Source organism: Chlorocebus sabaeus, chromosome 2 (assembly GCF_047675955.1).
Source record: "Chlorocebus sabaeus isolate Y175 chromosome 2, mChlSab1.0.hap1, whole genome shotgun sequence".
In the NCBI taxonomy this organism is placed as follows: Eukaryota; Metazoa; Chordata; class Mammalia; order Primates; family Cercopithecidae; genus Chlorocebus; species Chlorocebus sabaeus.
The window spans coordinates 20,580,936-20,608,715 of NC_132905.1; the positions used below are offsets into that span (position 1 = coordinate 20,580,936).

At 49.5% G+C, this 27,780-nt stretch overlaps 1 protein-coding gene across 3 annotated transcripts; it reads right to left on the reverse strand.

The window, feature by feature from the left end:
• Nucleotides 1-61: 61 nt before the first annotated feature.
• SGK2 (serum/glucocorticoid regulated kinase 2) lies at nucleotides 62-27,720 on the reverse strand. 3 transcript variants are annotated; one of them, XM_008016922.3, is made up of 13 exons: nucleotides 27,589-27,720; nucleotides 20,214-20,272; nucleotides 19,614-19,663; nucleotides 19,012-19,069; nucleotides 18,735-18,818; nucleotides 17,217-17,348; nucleotides 15,692-15,804; nucleotides 15,361-15,397; nucleotides 14,242-14,328; nucleotides 11,309-11,404; nucleotides 9,616-9,771; nucleotides 5,935-6,024; nucleotides 62-875 (listed from the first exon to the last, which is right to left on the reverse strand). In XM_008016922.3, the coding sequence occupies exons 2-13, from the start codon at nucleotides 20,247-20,249 to the stop codon at nucleotides 711-713; spliced, it is 1,104 nt and encodes a 367-aa protein (XP_008015113.3). In that variant the 5' UTR covers nucleotides 20,250-20,272; nucleotides 27,589-27,720; the 3' UTR covers nucleotides 62-710. The 3 variants fall into 3 exon arrangements, with proteins under 3 accessions (XP_008015113.3, XP_008015124.3, XP_072862578.1); XM_008016933.3 differs by lacking the exon at nucleotides 27,589-27,720 and adding an exon at nucleotides 21,460-21,545; XM_073006477.1 differs by having other exon boundaries at nucleotides 599-875; nucleotides 17,217-17,345; nucleotides 27,589-27,699.
• Nucleotides 27,721-27,780: the final 60 nt, after the last annotated feature.

Sequence of the window (27,780 nt, forward strand, 5' to 3'; positions counted from 1 at the left end):
GTCTCATAAAACAGGGGATTTCCTGGAGACAAGAAGGGGTTCAGATACCAGGCACCCAGACCCAATAACACATGTTCAATATTATCCACAACATCAACATAGAACAATAAGAGATATTGATACCCGACGAGCTTGTTACATCTCTGTCATTTTACACATTGAGATCAAACTCCAAACACCAGGAAGCCCCCTGGTAAAGAGTACTGGCTGCCTACCCAACATTCTCCCCTCCTCCCTTAGTGTCAGAACCCCTTTGTTATGAGGGATAGTCACGTACCCAGCAAATAAGCCACATCTCCCAGCCTCCATTCCAGGTAGGGGTGGGTGGTTAGTGAGATGGAAGCAGAAGGCATTGGGTAGAGCTTTTGGGAAAGCTCTTCAAAAGCGCCCTTTGCTCTTCTCCCCCTTTCCTCTGTTTTCCCTTCCCCAAACACAAAATTGGCAGCTAGAGCTCCAGTAACCATCTTGTAGCAAACCTAACATTGGAAGCCATTTGTCAAGGTTGGCAGGGCAGAAATACAGCCTCTGAGTAGCTGATGACCTGTCCTGCCAGCACTGGACTCCATAACATTATTTTTCTTTTATGTGGTGGAAAAAATAAACCTGCTTCTCATTTAAGCCATTGTTACTTTGAGTCGCTCTTCCTAGCAGCTGAAGGTAATTCCTTACTAATACCAGCCGCCCTCAGTAGTTTCACAGGTGCTTCCCTTCTAGCAATCCAAGATGTCATCATCCTCTGGCGCATAAGAAAATCCCAGGAATGCACTTGAGGCCCCAGAGCTGCTGGCCACAGTGTCAGGGGTACAGCCAATGGACTTGGACACAGCTTCCTGGGTGAACTCTGGGTCAAAATGCTTCAAGTCAGCAGGTCCTGCCTGTCAATAAAAGCCAACGATGAGAAGAAAACACTGGGGTCAGAGCTGCCAAAGGAGCCCAAATCCTCAGGGATGTCAGGCCTCTGTGAGTGCCCCATGCTTCATAGTCATCCATACTTGACTGTCACTTTCCTGTGCATTTACATTGATCATTTTATCCGCTCACCTCCTGGTATTCTGCCTCTACACCAATCCTTAGACGAGTTAGTTAATCAACATATACTTACTGAATGCCTACCAGGTACTGTTCATGGCGCTGGGAACACAGGAGAACAAGACAAAGTGAGCCCCTGTATTCACGGAGCTTACACTGTTAGGGGGTAAGAGGATTGATAATAAGCATGTGTACAGATAGATAACTTAGGATGGTGACAGGTCCTATGAAGAAGATAAAATAGGATAATATGGTGGAGATTGGGGCTGCTTTAGCTATTTTGGAGGAAGACCTGTGTGGGAGATTACAAAAATGATCACAAATTCTCCATTTCCCATCTAGAGGTGGAGTCTATTTCTCCATTCCTTTAATGTAAGTTAGCCATATGACTTGGTTAGGCCAATGGGACATTACCAAATACGACACAAGCAGAGGCTTGAAAAATGTACATCAGAAGTTGCTCTCTTGCTGCACTTCTAACCCTGAGGCCACCATGTGAACAGTCCCAGACTAGTCTGCTGGAGCATGAGAGGCTTCGTGAAGAACTCAGTTGCCCCGGCTGCCTGCCAACTCCCAGGCATGGGAGTGAGGCAATTCTAGATCAACAACTGCCAACTGTCCCGCTAGCTGACCACACACATGAGAGAGCTCCACAGAGACCAGCTGGCCTGGCTCAGACTAAAAAAAAACACATAGAATCCGAACAAAATAATTTTTTTTTAAGAGACAAGGTCTTTTTTGCCCTGTCACCCAGGCTGGAGTGCACTGGCATGATCACAGCTCACTACAGCTTCGACATCCCACCTCAGCCTCCTGCTGGGACTACAGGCATGCAGCACCACACCCAGCTAATTTTCTATTTTTCTATAAAGATGGGGTCTCACCATGTTGCCCAGGCTGGTCTTGAACTCCTGACCTCAAGCAATACTAATGACTTGGCCTCACAAAGTGCTGGGGTTACAGATATGAGCTACCATGCCTGGCCAAAAGATTGTTGTTTTAAACCACCTAGCTTTGGAGTTGCTTGTTATGCACCAAGAGCTAACCAATACAGTCTCTCTGAGGAGGCGGCCTCGGTTTTATAAAGTAAGCAGCCGAGGAAGGGGAAGGGCTTGCAAATCTTCTTTAGTGTGCAAGTTGGGCTATGGAGCCAAACAGATCAGTTTCCAGCTTCTCAATAAGGCTACAAGACAAGGTAGACCCAGCCCAGCACTCAGAGTTCCAAGACCAGAATGTGTATCCTGGCCCTTATTAGTTGTGTGACCCTAGAAGAAAATGATACTAAAGAAACTTACTGAAGACCTCACAAAACCAGGAATCCAGCTTCAGAGTGTCTCATTCTAAAGTCCATGCATCTGTGCCTGGTATTCCATGTATGATTCTCTCTCCAGGGTATCAGTTTACATTGTCTTTACTGTCTTTTTAAAATTCCAAGGAAAAGAAACTTTTCTGGTGCCTGGCCTGAGTGTATCCTGTCTGATCCAGTGCCCAAAGACAAGTTCATGAATAGGTAATTCACGAAAGGAGAAATGTAAATGGTGAATTAACATTGGCAGTGTTTCGTATGCAGGCTGTTTCGATGGAAGGGGCTTGGCACCACGCTTTACAGGTAGACCACACAGCCTCAAATGCCCACCTCCAATAGGGCTCCTTTCATTCACACTGCCACTACCAATTAACATTGCAAAAACAGCACTTTGGGAGGCCAAGGCAGGAGGATCACTTGAGGTCAGGAGTTCGAGACCAGCCTGGCCAACATGGTGAAACTCTGTTTCTACTAAAAATACAACAACAAAAAAATTAGCCAAGCGTGGTGCTAAACGCCTGTAGTCCCAGGTACTCGGGAGGCTGGGGCACGAGAATTGCTTGAACCTGCAGAGCTAGAGGTTGCAGTGAGCTGAGATCGTGCCACTGCACTTCAGCCCGGGCAACAGAGCAAGACTCCATCTCAAAAATATAAAAAATAAAAGCCAGGCACGGTGGCTCATGCCTGTAATCCCAGCACTTTGGGAGGCTGTGGTGGTCAGATCACTTGAGGTGTTTGTGATTGGTGTTTGTGATCTTTGCCAACGTGGCAAAACCCCATCTCTACTAAAAATACAAAAATTAGCCAGGTGTGGTGGCACATGCCTGTAGTCCCAGCCACTCAGGAGGCTGAGGCAGGAGAACTGCTTGAACCAAGGAGACAGAGGTTGCCATAAACCGAGATTGCGCCACTGCACTCCAGCCTGGGCAAAAAAGTGAGACTCCATCTCAATAAAATAAAATAAAAATGAAAATGAAAATAAAAACTGGCCAGGTGTGGTGGCTCACACCTGTTATCCCATCACTTTGGGAAGTTGAGGGGGTGGATCAGTTGAGCACAGGAGTTCAAGATCAGCCTGGGCTACATAGAAAAACCTCACATGTACAAAAAATACAAATTATCTAGGGGTAGTGGCACCCACCTCCCAACTACTCGGGAGGTTGAGATAGGAGGATGGCTTGAGCCCAGGAGGTGGAGGTTGCAGTAGGCAGAGATCATGCCACTGCACACCAGCCTGGGTGCTAGAGTGAGACCCTATCTCAAAAAATAAATAAATTTTAAAAACTAACCATCTTTACTATAAGACAGAGAAATATAAATTAAAACAATTAAGAGATACTGTTTTTTACTTACCAAATTTGCAAAGTAAAAAACAATAACAACACATGCTTCAGAGTGCAAGTAAGATGAGAACTCTCCAGCAGGTGCCGCTGGTAGGCAGTAGATGGTTCTCCCTTCCACACAGTGAAAAGGCCTAAAAATGGCAAGGTGTGGTGGCTCACGCCTATAATCCCAGCACTTTGGGAGGCCAATGCAGGTGGATCACTTGGGGCCAGAAGTTCGAGACCAGCCTGGCCAATATGGTGAAACCCTGTTTCTACTAAAAATACAAAAATTAGCCAGGCGTTGTGGCACATGCCTATAATCACAGCTACTCGGGAGGCTGAGACATGAGAATTGCTTGAACCTGAAATCATGCCACTGCACTCCAACCTGGGCAACAGAGCCAGACTCTGTCTCAAGGAAAAAAAAAAAAAAAAAAAGAGAGAGAATCTGAAAATGTGAGCATTGGGAACCCCCATCTGGAATCCATCTTAAGGAAATAACCAGAATTCTGGACAAAGACATATACTTAAAGCTGTTCATCAGGACATCATTATGGCCGGGCGCGGTGGCTCACGCCTGTAATCCCAGCACTTTGGGAGGCCGAGGCGGGCGGATCACAAGGTCAGGAGATCGAGACCATGGTGAAACCCCGTCTCTACTAAAAATAGAAAAAATTAGCTGGGCGCAGTGGCGGGCGCCTGTAGTCCCAGCTACTCGGGAGGCTGAGGCAGGAGAATGGCGTGAACCCGGGAGGCGGAGCTCGCAGTGAGCCGAGATTGTGCCACTGCACTCCAGCGTGGGCGATAGAGCGAGACTCCGTCTCAAAAAAAAAAAAAAAAAAAAAAAAAAAAAAAAAAAAAAAAAAGAAAAAACATAGTAACAACCAGAAGATTGCCATTAGGAACATGGGTGAGTAAATTATGTTACCAACATAGGATTGAAATATTATGCAGCCACTAAAAATTGTACTTATAAATTTTTTATGACATGAGGAAATTATTACAACATAGTTTTTAGCCAAAAAAGGAGGAAGATATATAGATGAATAGATACACACATATACACATATAGATATTATAAAGTAGGACCTAATTAGGTTAGAAAAAAAGAAAACCCAGGCTGGGCACGGTGGTTCACGCCTGTAATCCCAGCACTTTGGGAGGCTGAGGTGGGCAGATCACGAGGTCAGGAGATCGAGACCATCCTGGCTAACACGGTGAAACCCATCTCTACTAAAAATACAAAAACAAAATTAGCCGGACATGGTGGCGGGTGCCTGTAGTCCCAGCTACTCGGGAGGCTGCGGCAGGAGAATGGCATAAACCCGGGAGGTGGAGCTTGCAGTGAGCCAAGGTGGCACCACTGCACTCCAGCCTGGGCAACAGAGTGAGACTCCATCTCAAGAAAAAGCAAAACAAAACAAAAAAACATGTAGAAAAGTGACTGGAAGGAAATATGCCAGTGGTTTCCCTTAAGTAGTGAGGTAATAAGCATTTCCCCACTGCTACTTTAAACTTTTCTGTTTTACATGCATTCCTCTTTTTTTTTTTTTGAGACAAAGTCTCCCTCTGTTGCCTAGGCTGGAGTGCAATGGCATGATCTTGGCTCACTGTGACCCCTGCCTCCCAGGTTCAAGCTATTCTCCCACCTCAGCCTCCTGAGTAGCTGGGATTACAGGTGTGCACCACCACTTCTGGCTAATTTTTGTATTTCTAGTAGAGATGGGGTTTCACCATGTTGGCTACACTGGTTAGTTCTCCCTTCCACACAGTGAAAAGGTGGTACGAATCAAGAACCTAAAAATGGCCGTGCCGACCTCAGTGACCTGCCCTTAAGTGATCTGCCCACCTCAACCTCCCAAAGTGCTGAGATTACAGTCCTGAGCCACCGCGCCTGGCCAGTGTTTTACACACTTTTTGTAAGAATATATGTCATTTTTATTACCAGGAAAAAGTCTATAAATAGAAAAAGATAAAATATTTCTAAAGGACTTGGCCCTATGTGGGTGTGCTACGTGACACACAAACTGTAAAAGGCTCTGAAGTCAGAGGTATTTATTGGTGCTAAAGGTAAAGGAGCAGCAACATGGCTCTTTATCCAAGAGCTGCACCTGTAGTCAGGACCAGTTCTACCTCTAACTGACTGTGTAGCCTAGGACAAATGCCTGAGCTTCTTGGACCCCTAGTTTTTCCATCTGGATAAGGAGAGTTGGTGCACATAGCAAGCTCCCCCAGCCCCGGAAATCCAGAATCTAGAATGCTGTGACCTCTTACCACATTTGGGTTGAAGGGTGGAGTTAGCCTCTTGTGGTACAGGTCATCCCAGTTTATAGGGCTGAAGAATACATGGTTCTTAATCTCCAGCTGCAGGAAGTGCAGAAAAAAGGTGCTGGTTAGAAGTAGCCCTCCCCATGGGTGTTCTCACCTCACTCCCACATCCTCCAGAGCTCCACCAGCAACTGGCTGTCAACTGGAAATTAACTTGCAGTTCTGGCCGGTTTCCTGGGACAAGAGAGTTTTGTAGCCAACCCTCTCCCATCATCCAGAATCCAAACCCTTCTCTCCACTGCAGCATCTGTTTATTCCAAAACTATTTACTGAGCATCTTCTCTGGGCACCGACCCCTTGCTAGGCTTTGGGGGTGTCAGTGAATAAGACAGCAGAATCTGCTCTAAGGGTGGGGAAGTGCCAGTGGGAGCTTGGGGACCCCTCCCCTCACTCTGCTTCAGTACATCTTGAGTTTTCCAGTATGCAAAGAAGAGAAATAGACTAAATCAACTCACTAGGGAAGGCTTGAAAAATAAAGCCCCCAAGAAGACCTTCGGATTCCCAGACAACCAGATTTTAGGACTCAGCCCTGGTCATGATTCACCACCTTTCCTAATCAAAATCAACATTGGCACCAACTTCTTTCCATCACATCCTCTATCTGTGTTTCTCAAATAATCATTCTCCACCTCCCTATATCAGGAACCCCAGTGGGCTGGTTAACAACTCAGATCCGAAATATCTCCATAAGAGGTTGGGTGCGGTGGCTCACGCCTGTAGTCCCAGCACTTTGGGAGGCCAAGGCGGGTGGATCACCTGAGGTCAGGAGTTCATAACCAATCTGGCCAACATGGTGAAACCCCGTCTCTACAAAAATAGAAAAATTAGCCAGGCATAGTGGTGTGTGCCTATAATCCTAGCTACCTGGGAGGCTGAGGCAGGAGAATCGCTTGAACCCAGGAGGCAGAGGTTGCAGTGAGCCGAGATCATGCCACTGCACTCCAGTCTGGGCGACAGATCAAGACTCTGTCTCAAAATAAAAATAAATAAAGCCTCCAAAAGAATACCCGAGAAATTGGTAACACTGGTTGCCTCTGAATTGAGGAACTGGGTGGCTGGAAGGACTTTTTCTGGATACTCTTTTGTACCCTTTGAATTTTGATCTATGTGAATGTATAACTTATTTTAAGAGTCATACATTTTTTTTTTTAAGATGCAAATTTTTGCTTGGAACAGGAGACTTATCTTCATGGAAACCCCTGTTCTTTAAGCTGGCCAGGAGTACGCAGCAGATGCCCTAACTGTTGTTATAATTTACAGTAACTGAAATGTAAAGCTTTTGGTACAAACACTTAAAAAGCACTTACTGTGCGCCAGACACTGCTGAGAGCACTTTGCATACATTAATACTAATCCATTTGATCTTCAAAACAGCTGTGTTAGGTGTTATTACAATGGGGAAACTGCGGCTTACAGAGAGAAATTAAGCAACACGTCCGAGGTCCTGTAACCAGTAAGTGGTGAAGGAGGGATCTGAACCCAAGTAGTCTGCCTCATAGTCCATTCTTTTTTTTTTTTTTTTTTTTTGAGATAGAGTCTCACTCTGTTGCCGAGGCTGGAGTGCAGTGGCACCCATCTCAGCTCACTGCAACCTCCACCCACCCCCAGGTTCAAGCAATTCTCATGTCTCAGCCTCCTGAGTAGCTGGGATTACAGGCGCCCACCACCACGCCCGGCTAATTTTTGTACTTTTAGTAGAGATGGGGTTTCACCATGTTGGCCAGGCTGGTCTCGAACTCCTGACCTCAGGTGATCCGCCCGTCTTGGCCTCCCAAAGTGCTGGGATTACAGGTGTGAGCCACTGCACCTGGCCTAGTCCATTCATCTTAACCACTGTGTTAGAAAAGAAAGCAAACTCCTGGTGAGAAAGGTATTGTGGCCTTCTTTTTGTAAATCCAAATTATCTTGTATTGAATTTAAAAAGTAGGATTATTTTTAAAGTGCCACTTTAATAAATGAATATAATGAATTTGCTAAGAATGGACTATGAATCATTTATCCCTATATCCCATTTGCCCAGCCTGGGGTCTGGCAAGGAAGAAGTGCTCAGATATTTGTAAAAAGCAAGTGCTGGCTGGGAGCAGTGGCTCATGCCTGTAATTCCAGCACTTTGGGAGGCTGAGGCGGGCAGATCACTTGAGGTCAGGTGTTCGAGACCAGCCTAGCCAACATGGTGAAACCCCGTCTCTACTAAAAAAAAGTACAAAAATTAGCCAGGCATGGTGGTGGGTGCCTGTAGTCCCAGCTACTCAGTAGGCTGAGGCATTAGAATTGCTTGAACCTGGGAGGTGGAAGTTGCAGTGAGTCGAGATTGCGCCACTGCACTCCAGCCTGGGCGACAGAGCCAGACTCAGTCTCAAAAAAAAAAAAAAGGGCCAGGCATGGTGGCTCACGCCTGTAATCCCAGCACTTTGGGAGGCCGAGGCGGGCGGATCATGAGGTCAAAAGATCGAGACCATCTGGCCAACATGGTAAAACCCCATCTCTACTAAAAATACAAAAATGAGCTGGGCGTGGTGGTGTGTACCTGTAATCCCAGCTACTCTGGAGGCTGAGGCAGGAGAATCGCTTGAACTCGGGAGGTGGAGGTTGCAGTGAACTGAGACTGCACCACTGCACTCCAGCCTGGCAACAGAGCGAGACTCCGTTTCAAAAAAAAAAAAGCAAATGCAGTCCACTCTCCACAAAGAAGCCAGAGGAATCTTCTATAAACTTAAATCAGGTCATGCCACACCTCTGCTCAAAACCCCCTAAAACTTGCCACTCTCCTCCTTGTTCCCATAGCAGGACGTCTGCACATGCTGTGCCCTGTGTCTGGGGAGCCTTTGCCCAGCTGTCTTCATGGCTGCCTCTTTCTCATCCTTCAAGCCTCAGCTTAATTGTCACCCCCTCAGAGAGAACTCCCTGACAATGCCAGTATTAATTTGCCCCCCTCCCATTATTGTTTCTCTCAGCTCATTGTTCATTTTCTTCCTGACATTTGTCATATCTTGTGATAATTGTATATAATGTTTGGGTTTTTTGCCTAGCCCCAACCCCAAACTTTTTGTTTTTGTTTTTATTTTTGAGATGGATTTCTGCTTGTTGCCCCGGCTGGAGTGCAATGGCATGATCTCAGTTCACTGCAACCTCCGCCTCCTACGTTCAAGTGATTCTCCTGCCTTAGCCTCCCAAGTAGCCAAGATTACAGGTGCCCACCACCACGCCCAGATAATTTTTGGTATGTTTAGTAGAGGTGGGGTTTATAACATGTTGGCCAGGCTGGTCTCAAACTTCTGACTTCAGGTGATTCACCTGCTCTGGTCTCCCAAAGTGCTAGGATTACAGGCATGAACGCTGCACCCGGCTCCCACCCCAAACTTAATAAGGGCAGAGACCCAGTCTATTGAATCCCTAACACCTAGCTCAATACCTGGCACATAGTTGGTGCTTAGTAAATATTGATTGACTAAGAGAACTAGACTAGAGAAAGCAGTCAGCTAGTAGCAGTAGTGAATTTCTAAATGAACAAGTGAGCAGTGCCTGGTTTTAGAGGGCAGCAGGATGCATGTTAATGTGCTTCTGAGCTGCCTCTGCAGGAAGCTGCGAGCCCCTTGGGGGCCAGTGCTCCACTGGTAGGTCACCTACAAAGTCTGCTTTGGAGCCCAGCCGCTGCCTCTGGTCCTTGTGGAGAAGGCTTTGCAGGAGGTCACAGGCGGCCACCGTCCGGCCCCCAGGGATCTGTAGCGGCTGGTGCAGAATGTTCTCATACATCTGGGACACGTCTTGGCTGTAGAAGGGCGGCTGGGGAGAGAGGGAGAGCAACTGGAGGATCACCCATGCAAAAGTGAACACAGGCTCCGGGAGGCTTGGAGCAAGGTGGGCGCTGGGAGGACTCAGCATGACCCCTGTCTTGTGCAACGGCTCGCGTGGCAGACTGGAAAGAGACAGGACTCCAGGTTTCCTGCACAATGGAGAGAGTTGCTAGGAAGGCCTGAAGTCTCTTCCCACCAGTGTGAGGCCCATCTCTTTTCATCTAGCTTGCTCACCTACTTTGCATTTGGCAACATTTGCACTTTCACCTTCATCATTTCACCCCAGTCTCATAACTATCCTCCAAGAGAGCTGTAATTTTTCAGATAAGAAAACAAGGCCGGGCGCGGTGGCTCAAGCCTGTAATCCCAGCACTTTGGGAGGCCGAGACGGGCGGATCATGAGGTCAGGAGATCAAGACCATCCTGGCTAACCCGGTGAAACCCCGTCTCTACTAAAAAATACAAAAAACTAGCCGGGCGTGGTGGCGGGCGCCTGTAGTCCCAGCTACTCGGGAGGCTGAGGCAGGAGAATAGCGTGAACCCGGGAGGCGGAGCTTGCAGTGAGCTGAGATCCGGCCACTGCACTCCAGCCTGGGCAAGAGAGCCAGACTCTGCCTCAAAAAAAAGAAAAAAGAAAACAAGACTCAGAGCAATTATGCTGCACAGTTAGGAAGAGAGTCAGGCCCCAAACCATATCCAGGGTCCCCTTCTCTTTCTTACTATTCTTCCTCCCAAGCCTCTTCCAGCTGTTCCTTCCCCTTAATCCACAGAGTCTGTTCCTTCCTAGGAACCAAGCTATGTTGGTGAAACCACCCCCAAAGCAAAGCATGGCCTAGGGCAAATCTACACATGCCTCTACCTAAGCAGGCAGCCTAGGACTGGGGCCAGGGGTGGTTCCACAACCTATCAGGACTGTGATCTCTCTTGGTCTCAATTTCCCTATCAGCAAACTATGAATAATTCCATTTCCTTCTGTCAGTCTCCAAAGGCTATTTTGAGGCACCCAAGGTGAGACAGTGTGTTGTAAACAATAAAGTGCTAAACTAACTTTTTTTTTTTTTTTTTTTGAGACAGAGTCTCCCTCTGTCATCCAGACTGGATGTGCGGTGGTGCGATCTCGGTTCACTGCAGCCTCTGCCTCCAAAGTTCAAGTGATTCTTCTGCCTCAGCCTCCCGAGTAACTGGGATTATAGGTGCTCGCCACCATGCCCAGCTAATTTTTGTATTTTTAGTAGAGATGGGGTTTCAGCATGTTAACCAGGCTGGTCTTAAACTCCTGACCTCAGGTGATCCACCTGCCTCAGCCTCCCAAAGTGCTGGGATTATAGGTGTGAGCCACCGCTCCTGGCCTAAACTAACATTATTGGAAAAAAAAATAATTCGCATATCTGCTTTGGCGTTATCTTTTTTAGTCTGGAATGAAGAGATGGCTTGCTCATTTTCCTGGGCAGAGTTTGTGTAGACCACATGAGAGATAGACCCATCGCTAGCCAGATGGCCCTTGTAGATGGCTACCCCCGACTCACCAGGCCGTGCAGCATCTCGTAGAGGACTGCCCCCAAGCACCACCAGTCTACCGCCCGATCATAAGGCTCTTTCCGAAGCACTTCAGGTGCCAAGTACTGTCAGAAGGAAACACACTTATCTGAATGAAGTAAGTTGTTAAGCCTCAGTTGCCCCATCTGTAAATAAGGCACTTGGAGGAAGATGACCAAGAGCTGACCCTGCTGTGCGTGTGCTCTGTGGCTGTGCATGTGTTCATTTATCAGTCATTCACCAAAGGCCTGCTTTCTGCAGGGCCCTTTGCCATGGGTTGGGGACGTAGAAGAGGTCAGCCAGGGCTGCTTTATGCAATTTACATGGTGTGTACCACACAAAAGCATGAGCCAAAAGGGTAAAGGGGGCTGCAGTCATGGCTGTGATCCACTCACCAAGGCACAACACTATTTCAGAGGTATTATCTGTCAACTTTATTTTTGTTTCAAGGGGTGCTTTTTCTAATTAGTCTGCCCGGAGGGGATGCCTTTTTCTATTTATGCAAAGGCATTCAGCCGGCTATCGTGTCCTGGGAATGGAAGGCCCTGGGAGTACTCTCACAGGACAGTGTGGAGACGAACGCGAGTGTAAGTAAAAGTAAATGTGGTATATCCTTGTGCTGGAAACCCTAGGGTCAGATGAGAGGGTCAGGAAGGAGGGGGTGATCCCTGAGCTATTGATAAATAAATGCACACCATGCCTGTATGCCTTGCCTGAGGAAGAGAACCTGGGAACAAAAAAAAGAGGCTTACTGATTTCTTAGCCTAGTGTCTCTGCCACTGAGTCAGGGGCAAGTTCTCAGCAACAGGAAAAGCTGCTCTGAGAGACTGTGTGGGTCTAGGAAGGGCAGAGTCACACAGACCTGAGCCCCGGTTGGTGTGTGGTCTCAGTCAGGGGCATTTAACCTCTCAGAACCTGGTTTTCTCATTGAAAAAATGAAGATACCAAATCCCTCCTAGACGCTGTTCTAAGATGCTAACATATGTGCTGGCCCTCGAACAATGGGAGCAACCATGGCTACTCTTGCCTGTGACCCCCAACACTGTGGAAGTGGCTGAGTCATGGTTAGGTGATGTGTTGGAGCCACATGTCTCCTACATGAGCTGGGGTTCCATATCCTTTGCTCCTGTCCCTAGCAACGTTCAAGGAAGGGATGGCTGGACTGCCAGGCTTTGGGGGGCTGGCTTTATCCAGCAAACACCACCTGCCATACACAAACACAGACAATGGCTCCTGCTCAGAGAGGTCATTTGACCATCAGCTACCCTAGAACCAAAGTGAGGAGGCCATTAGATCCAAGACCCAACTTTTCAAGCATATGGAGAAAAAGAGAGCAGCTGAGGTCTTGTCTCATGCCAGGTGGGGAGGAGCCTCCCAGTCTGTAGCCTCGGCCCTCCAACCCTCACCCTGACATCTGTCTAGCCACTGGGGACCCCTTCAGGCCCAAGGTCCAAGGTCTAAGATTGGCGGGAGTTCAAAGAAAGGTTTTTTTGTTTGTTTGTTTGTTTTTGAGACAAAGTCTTGCTCTTGTCCCCCAGGCTGGAGTGCAACGGCGCGATCTTGGCTCACTGCAACCTCTGCCTCCCAGGTTCAAGCAATTCTCCTGCCTCAGCCTCCCAAGTAGCTGGAATTACAGGCACCTGTCACCACGCCTGGCTAATTTTTGTGTTTTTAGTAGAGACAGTGTTTCGCCATGTTGGCCAGGCTGGTGTCGAACTCCTGACCTCAGGTGATCTGCCCTCCTCGGCCTCCTAAAGTGCTGAGATTACAGGCGTGAGCCACCACACCCAGCCCAAAGAAAGGTTTTAACTTTAGGGCTGCAGAGAGAGACCTTGTTAGGACATATAGACACGTCTGAATGACTGCTGAGATCTGCAAATTGTAACCCTCCAGGCTCTTGGCCGCTGGAAGATGGACATGGATCTGTGGTTTACACTTGCCAGCCCAGGTCTGAACTCCCAAGCCAGGCCGTCTTCTTGCATGCGGACTTCACCCTGCAGATCAGTAGTGTCCAATACAGCAGCCACTGGCCACATGCGGCTATTGAACACTTAAAATGTGGCTGCTCCAAATTGAGATGGGCTGTAAGTGTTAAAATTCATGCCAGATTTTCAAGACTTAGTTAGAAAAAAAAAAAAAAGGATAAAATATTTCAACCATTTTTATACTGATGGTATGTTGAAATGAGAATATTGTATATATTGGGTTAAATAAAATATATCATTATCATTAATTTCACCTGTTACTTTCTTACTTTTTAAATGTGGCTGCTGGAAATTTTTAAATTACGTGTGTGGTTTGCATTTCTCTTTCTTTTCTTTTCTTTTCTTTCTTTCTTTCTCTCTCTCTCTCTCTCTCTCTCTCTCTCTCTTTCTCTCTTTTTGAGATGGAGTTTCACTCTTGTTGCCCAGGCTGGAGTGCAATGGCGCAATCTTGGCTCACTGCAACCTTCGCCTCCTGTATTCAAGCGATTCTCCTGCCTCAGCCTCCTAAGTAGCTGGGACTACAGGTGCCCGTTACCATGCCCAGCTAATTTTTTGTATTTTTAGTAGAGACGGGGTTTCACCATGTTACCCAGGCTGGTTTCAAACTCCTGACCTCAGGTGATCCGCCCACCTCAGCCTCCCAAAGTGCTGGGATGACAGGTGTGAGCCACCGCGCCTAGCCTGCATTTCTATTTCTATTTCTACTGGATAGCACTGCGGTAGAGCTTCACCAGCGGCTAGCTGGCTGGGTCTCAGCAGTCCTAGAGCTGGTGCCTCCATTACACAGATGAGGAAACCAAGGTTCAGTGTACAGCCAACTCAGGAGAAGTGCTTGGGTCAAAGGAGTGAGTTCCCTTTGCTGTAACCTGTTGGCTGTAATCAGGAGCTGTGGCCTCACCCACTCATGACCTCCACTCTCCTGGGATGTTTACGCTTACCTCGGGGGTACCACAGAACGTGGATGTGGTCTCTTCAGGCTCTACACCTTCCTTGCAGAGGCCAAAATCCGTCAGCACCACGTGTCCCTGAGAATGAGGGAGGGCATGGGCCGGAGGGTGGTATGAGGGTGGCCAAGGGTATGGCCAGGCCTAACCCCAAAACCCAGATGTCACACCCCAGGGCAGCAGCTGTGGGATCTGATGCCCAGGCACAGACTGGAGGCTCCACACCAACCCAGGGGTCCTCGACTGGATGCCGGCAACATCACAGGGGGCCAGGTGGGCACAGGTGTTCCACTCTCTGCCCACAGCTCATCACAAACTCAGAGCCACCCCTACAACAGTGGCAGCTTCAGGATGCCCTTGTGGACAGAAACCCCCTAGACAGATGCTGGGGACTCAGAAAGCAATCGCACTTTGTGGCAGCTGGGCAGGAAGGTAGAGTGAGTAGATACTGTGGGGTTCTGCCCGGATCCCTGAAACCAGCGTACAGAAGAACCATGCCTATCCCCATCCCCCTGCTGCTAGAACATTGCCCGCACCCAAAGTTATGCCCCCTCCTTAGGAGCAATCCATGTCCGGAGGCACAAAGGCCCATCCTCTTTGCCTCACTTTGGGACAATCCTAGAGAGCCATCCTGGCTTAGGCCCTCCCCACCCCTGCAAGATCAGCTGAGGCTCCACTGGCAACCACAGGTGAGCTTCTTCCTTTGCCCAATCCTGTTTTTTCACCCCTTTAAAAGTGTTATCTCTTGAGAATGTTCCTCAACAAAGCTTCTGCCTCCTCTCCATCTCAGAGTCTGTTTCCATGGAGCCCAGTCTAAGACAAACTCCACCAGCCCCTACCTGGCTCCACCCCTGCCCCTTGTATACATGCATGCACATATATACATGTACAGTCTCATGTGCACATATGCATGTGTGTACATGTGCATGGGCACACACGCACATATATGCTCAAATGCCTCCTTTACCTATATGCATGCATGTACAATGCATGCACATCCATGCACACAGACTCATGGTCAGATAGTGTACCTGTGCAACCACGTCCACACGCACACGTGCACACACACGCACACACACACACATACACGCGCGCGCACACACACACACCAACCTGGCAGTCCAAGAGAATGTTCTCTGGTTTCAGGTCCCTGCAGAAAATAAGAGAAAAGAGCCTTGAGGTGTCTCAGTCCTTTAGTGAGGAGAGTTGGAGACCTGGTGGCGGGGTGGTCCTGGCAGGAGAACTATTCATGGAGGTTCCCAGAGACGCAGAGGGAGAGCCCAGGAAGCCTGGGCACTTGGACCTCAGAGGAGGAGACTCCAACCCCACCCAAAACAAAGGACCAACTCCACCAGGATTTCATCAGGTTTTAGGGTCCACACAACCCCTAGCTGTTGGAGCAAGAAGAACCTGGTCCTGGCTCTGAGCCACAGGCAGGCCTCACCTGTAAATGATGTTGAGGGAGTGCAGGTAGCCAATGGCGCTGGCCACCTCGGCAGCGTAGAACCTGGCCCGGGGCTCCAGGAACCGGCGCTCCCGCTGCAGGTGGAAGAAGAGCTGGAGGGGAGGAGGAGTGTGAGAGGATTTACTGGGTGGCTACTATAGGGTTAAGGCGCACCTGCTCCCTGCCCTGTGCAGCTGCCCAGCTCACTCCCTCTCTGACCTGCAGCATCTTCCTACCAAAAGAGTTCATGCTGGCCCTTGCCCCACACAGCAGTCCCGGGTGTCCAAAGAGTCAGCAGAAGAAGAGATGAGTTAGAATTGCTTAAGCACCTCCTGTGTTCCAGGCTCCAAGTCAGGCCTTTCCACATCTTTTATTTAATCCTCATGACAACCTTCAAGGTACAAATGTCATGCTAGTTTCATGTAAGAGGAAGCTAAGAAGGGTCAGAATGGTTAGGCGACTTGCTCAAGGTCACATAGCTTATAATGGGCAGAGCTGGCATTTGAACCTGCGTGGTTCAAAGACACGCTTTTCCATCAATCCAGGCGATGAGATGATATGGCTGTCAGACTGAGCCCAGGTTAGATCCACCCATGGGCCAATGTTTTTGGACTATTTTGCTGGCATGAAAAGCCCTTCACTTATGGATGCAGGACAAAAACCCCCCTCTTGGCATCATTCTGAAAGGCATGAGGTCACTCAGGTTAAATCTGGGGTCACTGAGTAGAGCCCCACTACATTTTGCCATCTTTTTTTTTTGAGACAGAGTCTCGCTCTGTCGTCCAGGCTGGAGTGCAGTGGCCGGATCTCAGCACACTGCAAGCTCCACCTCCTGGGTTCACGCCATTCTCCTGCCTCAGCCTCCCGAGTAGCTGGGACTACAGGCACCCGCCACCTTGCCTGGCTAGTTTTTTGTATTTTTTAGTAGAGACGGGGTTTCACCGTGTTAGCCAGAATGGTCTCGATCTCCTGACCTCGTGATCCGCCCATCTCGGCCTCCCAAAGTGCTGGGATTGCAGGCGTGAGCCACTGAGCCCGGCCCATTTTGCCATCTTGACCAGAGAGACAGAGTGAAGCCCAGGAGGGAGCCCCGCTTGTCCCAACTGTGCTTCTGGGTCACCAGGTGGCCTCAGGTCTCTGTTTACCAGAGTGACGAGTCAATCCCATCCTGTGCCCTATGGGGCAAAATGGGAGCACTAGAAACCTTGACCACGAGCTCCTCTTAGCATTGACCTTTCCTGGGTTTATCAAAGTGTGTCCGTGGGCAACTCTGAATGAGGAAGGCAAGAAAGCATTATGGTGGGCAGTCTAACAGATGTGAATTCAAGTCCTGACTCTATCAGGTATGGCTGGGTGGCCTTGAGCAAATGATTACCTCCCTGAACCTCAGTTTCTTCAGCTACAAAATGGGTCTATTGTAAGATGAGGTGAGATCATTCCAGAACTTGGCATGCAGTGGGCATGCGGGATGGACAGCTCCCAGCCGAGAGCCCACCCAGAGAAGCCTCCCTGTGGGCCCACCCACCTCTCCCCCGTTGACATAGTCGAGCACGAAGTAGAGCTTCTCAGGTGTCTGGAAGGAGTAGCGCAGGCCCACGAGGAAGGGGTGCCGCACATTCTTCAGAAGTACACTGCGCTCTGCCATGATGTGACTCTGCTGTGGAGTCACAAAGAGAGGGGTCCATGTCACAGCCCACAACCACCCCTTTTATCCCAGCACAGCCCATACAAGCTTGTGGGTGGGAGTCATCCCACTCAGGACTTTCTCATGCCTCTGCTCAAACACCCACAATGGCTCCCTATTGCCCTCAGAGCCAGGCCCAAGTTCCTTGCTTAGTATTCAGGGCTCAGGGTGGTCAGCCTCATCCTAAGCTAGTCTATGTGGGCACAGCTCTAGCCCCTGGATCAGAGCTTCTTGCCCCTGGAGTGAAAAGCAAAGCATGTGTGATGCCTCACATAAATGAGTTCCTAAGGGAAAGAAGCCACGCACTATCCATGGTCACACATTTGCTCGTGATATTTCCTCTTCTTGGATGTTGCACCTTCTTTTTCAGACCATCAGAATCCCACCATCAAGGCCAGCTGCACCGCTGCCTTCCTCAGGAAAACCTCCCATTCCCACTCCCTGTGGAGACCTTGTTAACATTAATCACCCTTTTCTCTGAGTCCCCTGATCTCCTATGCAATCCTCCCTCTGGGCCTGCTCTGGCCTACTAATGGAGGCAGGTGTTAAAGGAACTTAGGTCAGCTGAGGCATCAAGAAATCCACGATGGGGCTGAGTGTGGTAGCTCATGCCTGTAATCCCAGCACTTTGGGAGGCTGAGGCCAGCGGATCTCTTGAGGCCAGGAGCCTGATCAACTTGGCAAAACCCCATCTCTACTAAAAATACAAAAATTAGCCAGGAGTGGTGGCAGGTGCCTTTAATCTCAGCTACTCAGGAGGCTGAGGCACGAGATCACTTGAACCCAGGAGGTGGAGGTTGCAGTGAGCTGAGATCATGCCATTGCACTCCAGCCTGGATGACAGAACAAGACTCTGTCTCAACAACACAAAAAGAAGTCCATGATGTGCTGCGCATGTAACTCATGCCTCTAATCCCAGCATTTTGGGAGGCTGAGACGGGAGGATTGCTTGAGCCCAGGAGTTTGAGGCTGCAGTGAGCTGTGATTGCACTACTGCGCTCCAGTCACATGGCCTGATGGCATGAAGGCCTTCAGAGAGAAGAAAGTGAGGCTCCACATTATACAGATGGGGAGCCTGGCACTGGGAACGGGCAGAAGACTTGTCCGTCGTGGAGCCTGCGTTTCCCAGGGGAAGGCAAAGCCAGGCTGGTTTTCCTGAAAGCCTGTGGTGAGGTGGCTCGGCCTGCTCTCTTTGAGAAGGGCCAGCATCCTGCATACCGCCTGCCCTCTACCCTTTCTTGTGACCACCTCTGCACCCAGCCCCATGGACCTGTCAGAGGTGGGACCCATCTTTGAAAGCCACCCTAGGCTGGGGTTTGAGAAGCAGAAGAAGAAACGCCTGTGCCTGAGCCCTGGTACCTCTTTCTTCTTTAAGATGGACTTTTTCTGCAGCACCTTCACTGCATAGAACGTTCCATCAGACTTGCGCTTGGCCAGCAGGACCTGAGCAGAAACACGAATTTGAGGCCCTGTAGGTGACTTTGGACTTTCCAACAGCAGTACGAAACCTCCTGCCTGTCCCTGCTTTTGTCTGCAGGTACAAGAGCTCTCTCTTCACACATACAAGTGGCAGCAGGGGCTGAAAGAGGCTGCAGAAGGGAAGACCCAGGTTTCCCACCCTCACCAAGTCACTCACCTTCCCGTAGTTCCCTTTGCCGATGACTTTGAGGAAGTCGAAGTCCGTGGGCCGGGCACTGGAGGAAGAGGGAAAAACATGCATCAGCATTTGCAGGTCTGGAAAGCTGGTGCCTGAGAACAAACCCGGGCTTCTTTTTAACTTTAGAGTGGGGAAATACAGAGAGCCTTCCAGCAGCCATGCCTCCTCACCCCTGAAGAACCCCATGTTCTCCCAGCCAAGAGAGGGCTTGTAAGATTCACCCTGGCCCCAGGGGAACTCAAATTCAAATTAAACAATAGGCAGAGTGGAGATAAAACCAGACACACTGCACAGAAGGCCTGCATAGAAGGCAGGGTTCTGGTACCCAAAGCCCCTGAGTAGGGCCTGAAGTGTAGGGAGTTGCTAACAATGCAGACATTTCGGGGGCATTGCCGGAAGAGGGTTCAGCATGGGCAGAGGCTGGGGAATTCGTGGGAGACAAAGCTGGGGAAAGGTCCTGGGCCCAGATGGCAGAGAGTATTGAATATTAGACCAGATAATTTGAATTTTATTCCCAAGGCAAGGGGAGCCAGGTATGAGGGGAGTCAAGTAGGAACGGTGCTTGAGGGACCAGAACTCACTTTGGGTTGGCTGAAGGCCCCAGGTTGATGTTCCCATTGGCCTTGGAGGGCTAAAGAAAGAAGTGATTACGATCAGCAGATCCCTGCTCCCTGGCTACTTCCCTTTCTCCTAGCCCAGGCCCTGATCCCTTCTCCAACAACTCTACTAGGCCCGCCTGCCTTTTTCTTTTTTTTGCCTGCCCACCTGCCCGCCTCCTTGCCTCCCTCCCTCCTTCTACCCACCCACCAATCCACTTATCCACCATCTTACCCACTTCTCAAAACAGCCTTGGGAGGCAGCTGGCTGTTGTGCTGAGTAGCTGAGGAAACTGAGGCCCAGAGAGGAGTTGCCCACGGTCTCACAGGCAACCAGGTTGGGATAGAACCCAGGTGTCTTCATGACAAATCCCATGATTTTTCTAGTCCATCTTGAAGCCCTATTTCAAATCTCTCCCCTATTCACCATGCAAGTGGCTCATTTCTATGTGCTCACAGTGATCCTCAGAGCCCCCGACATTCTCTGGGACAGCCCATGGGGCTAGTGGGTGTCTCCACAGATTTCCTTAGCCTCAGGAGGAAGTGAGCTCCCTGATGATGAGTGGGGGACCAAGAACCACTCACCTGTGGACTGGTGGTCCCAGCTGGGCTAGAGTTCATTCTGTAGCAATGATCAGGCCGCTCTGGGGGGACAGGGAGGAGCAGGCATGAGAGAGCTGGTGTTGTGGGGTCAGCTCCGCCCATCCAGGGCTTCAGGCACCACTGCCCTCTCCATCCTCCCCTACCTGTGCACCTGCCACCACCTGAGGGTTTCCTACCCCAGAGGTAGGAACAAACCTATGCATGGATGGAACAAACAAGGATATTCCCCAGACCCAGACTTTCTAACAAACATCTCAGAAGGGATAAAGGGGGATAGTCAGACAGTGGCCCTCCCAGGCTGATTCTTTTCAAGAACTGGGGATACCCAGGGCAGCAAGACCCCTGTGAGCCAGGGTAGTCCCAGAAGTCCCAGATGGCCAGGGCTGGAAGGACCTTTTCAGGGCATAAAGTCTGAACCCTTCCCCCATTTCACGGGTGGAAGGCCTCTGGCCTAAAAAACGACCTTCCTAAGTCCACACAGCCTTGTGAAGGCATAGGCTGGGCTCTCCGGACTCCCACGGAGGAACAATGGCAACCCGCAATTACTGTGCGCATTGGCAGCTGGGCTCTGTGCTACGATCTCCTCGCCACAGGGAATTCTGCCCAACGCCTCAGGAAAGGCAACTGCCGTGGAAGCCCTGGGCTGGGGCCGTAGAGACCCAAGACTGGCCAGTATCTATTCGGGGCCAAACAACAGAAGGTGTGACCAGCTGATCTATGTGGCCAGGAATAGTGTTTTCCTTGTTCCACCCTGCAGGGGAGAGGAGGCCAGGGTGCCCAGGCCCCGCCACAGATCGCTTGGGGTCCCACAGCCTCATCCTTGCTTGGCAAAGGCTGAGAGCAGAGAGCTCACCGGAGAGCCCAGCTGCTGTGCATCTCAGGACCTTAGTCTTGGCCCACTGTGGGGCCTGGGCTGCAGCCCAGCCTCTCTGAGTAGAGATTTCCTATCTTTACAAGGCAGGTCCTGGAGGCACCAACCTCATGGCCTTCTTGGGAACAGAGAAAGTGAAGGGGACTTGAGAGGATCCCCCATCAGCCCCTCTCAGGCTTGCCCCAGCCCTGCCAAGCCCTAAGAGCAAGCCGCAGAACTGCTAAGGAAGTGCAGCCTGCCCCTAGCCAATGCCGGACATGTGTGCTCCTGCAAACAGCCCACAACACGGCCACACCCTCTCTTGGGCTGACCCCAGTGGCCCTTCTGCCAGGACCTGGCCTCCCTGGTCCCACATACCTGCGAGTCTGAGGAGAGGCCTCTAGGAGAACCAGCGGTTGGAACCGAAGACAGGCAGTGGACAAGAGAGCCTCTCTCTGTTCTCCCAACAAGGGCCTAAGTGTCTGTGCCCGGTGCCGGCCTGGCCCCAGCACAGAGCTCACAGCTCCCGGCAGCTGCGAGGGGGCTGGTTGATGTCACGAGGGATCCAGCAGAGCTTAAGATGGGACTGGAGACTTCTGTTCCCTGGGGGACACCATCTTACCCTGGCGGGGATGGTGGGAGGGGTGGGCAGTAGCCCCAGGGGAGCCCTGGAGACCCTTGGGGCTTGTTAGACTGTGTGGGTCCCGGTGTGTGCGGCATGGTATGTACTGTGTGAGTGTTCTGTGCATTCCGTGCTTCCACGTGTGTCTGTCTGTGGCTCTGTATTTCAGGTATTTGTGTCCGTTTGTATGAGTCTGCGCAGATGATTGCATGTATGCATCAGTGTGACCACAGTTGTACAATCACATCAGCGTATGTCTGTGCATCTGTGCCTGTGTGTATCACTGTACCGCTCAGTGTGTGTGGTGTGTATATGGATGTGTTTCAGCGTGTCTCTGTGTAGTACATGTCAGTGTGTATCTTTGTATGTGAATGTGCTGTGTCAGTGTGTGTATGCGGGTGAGTGCGAGTCTGTGTGGATGTCTGAAGGTGTGTGTTCAGAGCAGTCTGGGCATCTATTAATATGTGTGTATAGGTAAGTCATTGTGTGTCTGTGTTCATATTGGTGTATATCAGTAAATTTACTCTGGGGTGTGTGTGTGTGTGTGTGTGTGTATGCACGTGCATGCGTGCGTGTAGGGAGCCTGTGTATATGAACCCTGTGGAGACCATCTGGAGCTGAAGAAGAGGTCCCACAGAGGTCAGCCATGGCAGCTGAGACCCCTTCGCCTCCCAGAAACCTGCAGATGTTTCAGAGGAAGGAACCTGGAGCCTGGGTGTCTAGCTCAGTCCAGGCTGCCTTGGTCTTTGCTGAGCACTTGGTCCTTTGGGCCTTTCCCTGCGGTCCCCTCAAGGGCTCTGGCCCAGTCCTCAGGGCAGGCCTGGTTGGCCCACAGCTGTCCTGCTGTGTAAGAAATGGTCCCAGAGAGCCCCCTGGCTCAGGAAGGCCTTGCTTCCTGGGGCAATCATTAAGTACTCACAGGGTCCCTTCCTCTCCCCAGGACCCGAGGGGTGGGCAGGTGTTCTGGGGAATAAAGGAGTTGATGGCCCACAGCCCCTGCCCTTCTAGAACTTTTTGTGTGGCTACAGTCTACTGCAGGGGAGGGACACATGGGGCTAGGACCCAGAAAGTTGGTCACGGACAGAACTGAGCCCAGTGGCCTCAGGGGTTCTCTGTGGGCTCTGAAATGCAGAGGATCTGGAAGTGTTGACCAGAGAAAACCTGAGTGCACAGTATCAAAGCCTTCCATCTTGAACAAAATAGAAATGTGGAACCAGTTCATGATGAGCAGGATGTCATGTTGACAAAACACATACCCAGAACAAGGACATTTCTTTTTAAAAACAAGATCCTGATGTGGCCTTCATTCAGCAGCACTATTTATAACAGCAAAATAATTGTGCTAATAGTAACTTAAGTGTCCCACCACAGGGCACTTCAGAACACTTGCTGGCTGCAAGAGCTCCCTCTCTTGACCATACACCGTGTCCAGATACTGTCCCATTTCTTTGTGTCCCTTTTCAGCTAAACTCCTCTGAAGAGTTGTCTGGACTCCTTGTCTCCACTCCTCTTCCTGTTCTCTTTTGAGCCCATTCCAAACAGGCTGTCATCCCAACACTTCAATGAAACCGTGGACCAGTGACCTCTATGTGCCAAAGCCAGTGATGAGTTCCTCATCCTCATCTTACTCAACTTCTCTGAAGAATATGGTGTGCTCACGTTCCCCATTTGGCTTCAGGAACTCTTGGTTTTCCTTCTAGCTCACTGACTGCTCTTCCTCCATCTCTCATGCTGGATTTTCCTCCTTTTTTAATCCTTAAACACAGGCCTATCCCAGGGCTTAGTCTTTGGGCCTCTGTCTACACATACTTGTTCTTTAGTTGATCGCTACCATTTTAATGGTTTAACCAACTATACTTGTCAATTCCCAAATATCTCTCTCTCATTCTAATTCCCTTTCTTACTTTTCTTTTCTTTTCTTCTTTTTTGAGACAGAGTCTTGATCTGTCACCCAGGCTGGAGTGCAGTGGCAGTATCTCAACTCATTGCAAACTCTGCCTCCCAGGTTCAAGTGGTACTCCCAACTCAGCCTCCCAAGTATCTGGGACTACAGGCCCCGCCACCATACTCGGCCAATTTTTGTATTTTTTTTTAAGTAGAGATGGGATTTCACCATGTTGGCCAGGCTAGTCTTGAACTCCTGATCTCAAGTGATGTGCCTGCCACGGCCTCCCAAAGTGCTGGGATTACAGGCGTGAGCCACCACGCCCAGCCTAGTTCTGATTCTTTCCTGAACTCTGTACTTAAATATTTAACTGCTTCCTTGACAATTCACTAGTTAGATGTCTAGAGGCATCTCAATCTTTTTTTTTTTTTTTTAAGAAAGAGTCTCACTCTGTCGCCCAGGCTGGAGTGCAATGGCACAATCTCGGCTCACTGCAACCTCTGCTTTCTGGTTCAAGTGATTCTCATGCCTCAGCCTCCCGAGTAGCTGGGATTACAGGCGCCTGCCACCGCGCCTGGCTAATTTTTGTATTTTTAATAGAGACTGGGTTTCACCATGTTGGCCAGACTGGTCTTGAACGCCTGACCTCATGTGATTCACCCTGCCTCCAAAGTGCTGGGATTACAGGTGTGAGCCACCACGCCCGGCCAAAGCATCTCAATCTTTTTTTTTTTTTTTTTTTGAGACATGGTTTAGCTCTGCAGCCCAGGTTAGAGTGCAGTGGAGTGATCTAGGCTCTCTGCAATCTTGACTTCCCCGGCTCAAGCCATCCTCCCACCTCAGCCTCCCAAGTAGCTGGGACTATAGACACACAATACCAGGCTTAGCTAATTTTTTTTGTACTTTTTGTAGAGACAGGGTTTCACCATGTTGCCCAGGCTGGTCTTGAACTCATGAGCTTAAGCGATCCTCCTGCCTCGGCCTCCCAAAGTGCTGGGATTACAGGTATGAGCCTCCGTGCCTGGCTGGTATCTTGAACTTAACATGTCCGAAACAAAGGTCTTGACTCATATTCCTTCTACTCTGCCCCAGTCTGTTCCTCCCTCAGTCTTCAGCCTCAATAATGGCACTACTGCCTACTCGAAAGTTCAAGCCAGCAACTTTGAGGTCATTCTGGAAAGGCTGCACCCTCACTCCACTTCCACTCCACCATGAAATTCCATTCACAATATATCCAGAAACCACTGCTGCTCACCATCATTGCTGAAACCGCCCTGCCTGAGCCCCCATCGTCACTTGCATGGATTATTGCAATAGCTTCTCCACTGACTCCCTGCTTCTCCACTTACCCACTACAATCTTTCTCCATGAAAAGCCACAGTGAGTCTTAAAATGTAAATCAGATTATGTACCTCAGTTGCTCAAAAACTCCAGCACTTTCTCATCACACCTAGAATAAAAATCCAAAGCCTCAGCTGGGCGTGGTGGCTCATGTCTGTAATTCCAGCACTTTGGGAGGCCAAGGCGGGCAGATCACGAGGTCAAGAGATCGAGACCATCCTGGCCAACATGGTGAAACCCCGTTTCTACTAAAAATACAAAAATTAGCTGGGCGTGGTGACATGTGCCTGTAGTCCCAGCTACTCAGGAGGCTGAGGCAGGAGAATGGCTTGAACCCAGAGGCAGAGGTTGCAGTGAGCTGAGATCGTGCCACTGCACTCCAGCCTGGTGACAGAGCAAGACTCTGTCTAAATAAATAAATAAATAAATAAATAAAATCCAAAGCCTCTACCATGGTTTATGAAATCCATATGACCTGGCTGCTGTCTCCATCTCCTCCTCGGCTTCCACTCCTCTGCTTCCTGACTGCCCTCAGCCTCTCTGCTTTCTCTTGCTGTCCCTGAAACACGCTACTCTCTGGCCTCCAGCCTCTTGCACGTAGCTTTCCCTCTGCCTACGACACTCTTCCCCCAGGCATCTGCATGGCTGTTTTCCACTAATGTCATAGAGGTTTCTGCTTAAAAGTCACCTCTTGGAGAGGCTTGTACTGATTACGGGTGACAGGTCATCCTGGTTTGTCTGGGACTGATGGGTTTCAGTGCTAAAACCGCTACAGTCCTGGGCCAACCAGGATGGTTAGTCACTCTGATACCAGTCCTGCTCATTCCCCATACACTTTGTCTACTTTATATTTTACTCTGTAGCACTGATACCTTATCCTGTAACTATTAGTTTTTATTTTCTATCTCCAACTAGAACATCAGCTCCAGGAGGGCAAATACTTCCTGTTCAACTATTGTATCCTCAGCACTGAGCACAGGGCCTGGAATATAGTAGGTGCCCGGTACATATTTGGCTATTGAATCGATAAATGAATTGATAAATGTTGGTAGATATATAAAGTGGAAAATTACACAACCAAAAACTATATAAAACCTATATAAACCGAAATAGGAACATATACGTGATACAATATCAAGCAAAAAACCAAGTTTCAAAATAGCAGTTGTTGTAGGGGTACCAATTTTATAAAAGAAAAACAAAAGACACGTATGCACGCACACATTTGTGAGTACAGCTGCCAAAAAAAGACTGGAAGGTCACGACCCAAGGTAACAGCGGGTTCTTAGGTTAGGTTATTTTAACTTTTTTTTTTTTTTTTAAGATGGAGTCTCACTCTGTTACCCAGGCTGGAGTGCAGTGGCGCAATCTCTGCTCACTGCAACTTCCGCCTCCTGGGTTCAAGCGATTCTCTGTCTCAGCCTCCCCGGTAACTGGGATTACAGGCATGTGCACGACACCCAACTAATTTTTCTATTTTTAGTTGAGAGGAGGTTTCACCATGTTGGTCAGGCTGGTCTCGAACTCCTGACCTCAGGTGATCTGCGTGCCTTGGCCTCCCAAAGTGTTAGGATTACAGGTGTGAGCCACCGCGCCTGGCTGGTTATTTTAAATTTTATCTTTGTACTATTGTGTAAAGCTTCTCAAGATATTGCTGTTGAGTTAATATTCAAGTACTAAGTTTTGGGTGGGAACCTGGCATGCCCATGGCCCATCACACCCTCCCCCATCACCTTGACTGTGACCCCTATGCTTAAGCAGCTCTCAGTTCCTAAGGCTTTCTTCTCTCTTGCACCACGGTGTTCTAATTTTCTGGCCAGAAGCTGGACATCAATATATTCTCCTAACTCTTCAGACTCCGCGAACTCCCACTCAAGCCCCTCCATGAGTCCTCAAGCCTGTCCCTTTCCTAACTTGCCACAGCCCAGATTTGCCTCCCTCGGTCCCATTGTTACATGGAGCTGCTTACCAGCTCCCTAGTCCTGTCAAATGGGGTGTGGGGGTGTGACAGTGTCACACAGTTCTCTCTCCTTGGAACATTCCCCAACAAACCTGGTCTTTCCAGCTCACCTTTTCATCTGTTCTCATTGCCTTTCCTGGAAGCCAGATGACCCGCCGACCCCATGCGCCCTCTCCTGCTGCTGTCCCTGTCTTCACTGTAACTTGTTCATTTATACACCTGCCCAGTTCAAGCGCCAGCTTCATCTTATTTTGTTCCCACAACCCCATGGGTTAGGAACTATCATCGTCCCTGTTTTAAGGAGGAGAAAACTGAGGCAAGGAGAGGGAAGTGACATGATCAAGACAGTTAATAAATGACATAACCAGGATTTGAACCCAGGCCATCTGACTGCAGAGCCCATGACCTGGAATTTAAGGAAGACAATAGAAAGCTAGAAAAGGAAAAAATGAAGTTAGTGGGAAGGAAGCGAGGATGTAAGTTGGTTAGTTAAGGAGAAAGAAAATTAGACAGCTGAGAAAGCAGATAGTTGGGAGGGAAGGAAGGAAAGGAAGGAGGGAGAAGGGAAAGAAGTTGGGAAGAAAGAAAGGAAGGAAAGAAAGTCAACAAGTACTAGGAAAGATGTTAGCTAGGAAACTAGTCAATTTGGAGACCAATAGGCCAGCAGGCAGGTATCCTGCTCACAGGTGAGCCTCTCACCTGAAAACTCCAGGTTCCAGCTCAGGTCCTGGGGAGCAGCCCCTTACACGGCTCTGCCCTCTTCTCTCTCTTCATGGTCCTTCTGACTGGAGGCACAATCCTGACTTGTCGAGCAACCTTCCCAATCAGGAACGACCTGTCACCCACTCGCTCCTGGCTCCCAAACCGGCTCAAGTTCAACCTCCCAGCCCT

What these genes read in the sequence shown, in the direction of transcription:
- SGK2 (XM_008016922.3), bottom strand. Translation starts at nt 20,249, where the DNA reads ATGAACTCTAGCCCAGCTGGGACCACCAGTCCACAG. An exon ending in CTGGGACCACCAGTCCACAG is followed by an intron (nt 19,664 to 20,213) that starts GTGAGTGGTTCT and finishes TTCTTTCTTTAG; the next exon opens with CCCTCCAAGGCCAATGGGAA. An exon ending in ACATTCTCTTGGACTGCCAG is followed by an intron (nt 14,329 to 15,360) that starts GTTGGTGTGTGT and finishes CCTCATTCTCAG; the next exon opens with GGACACGTGGTGCTGACGGA.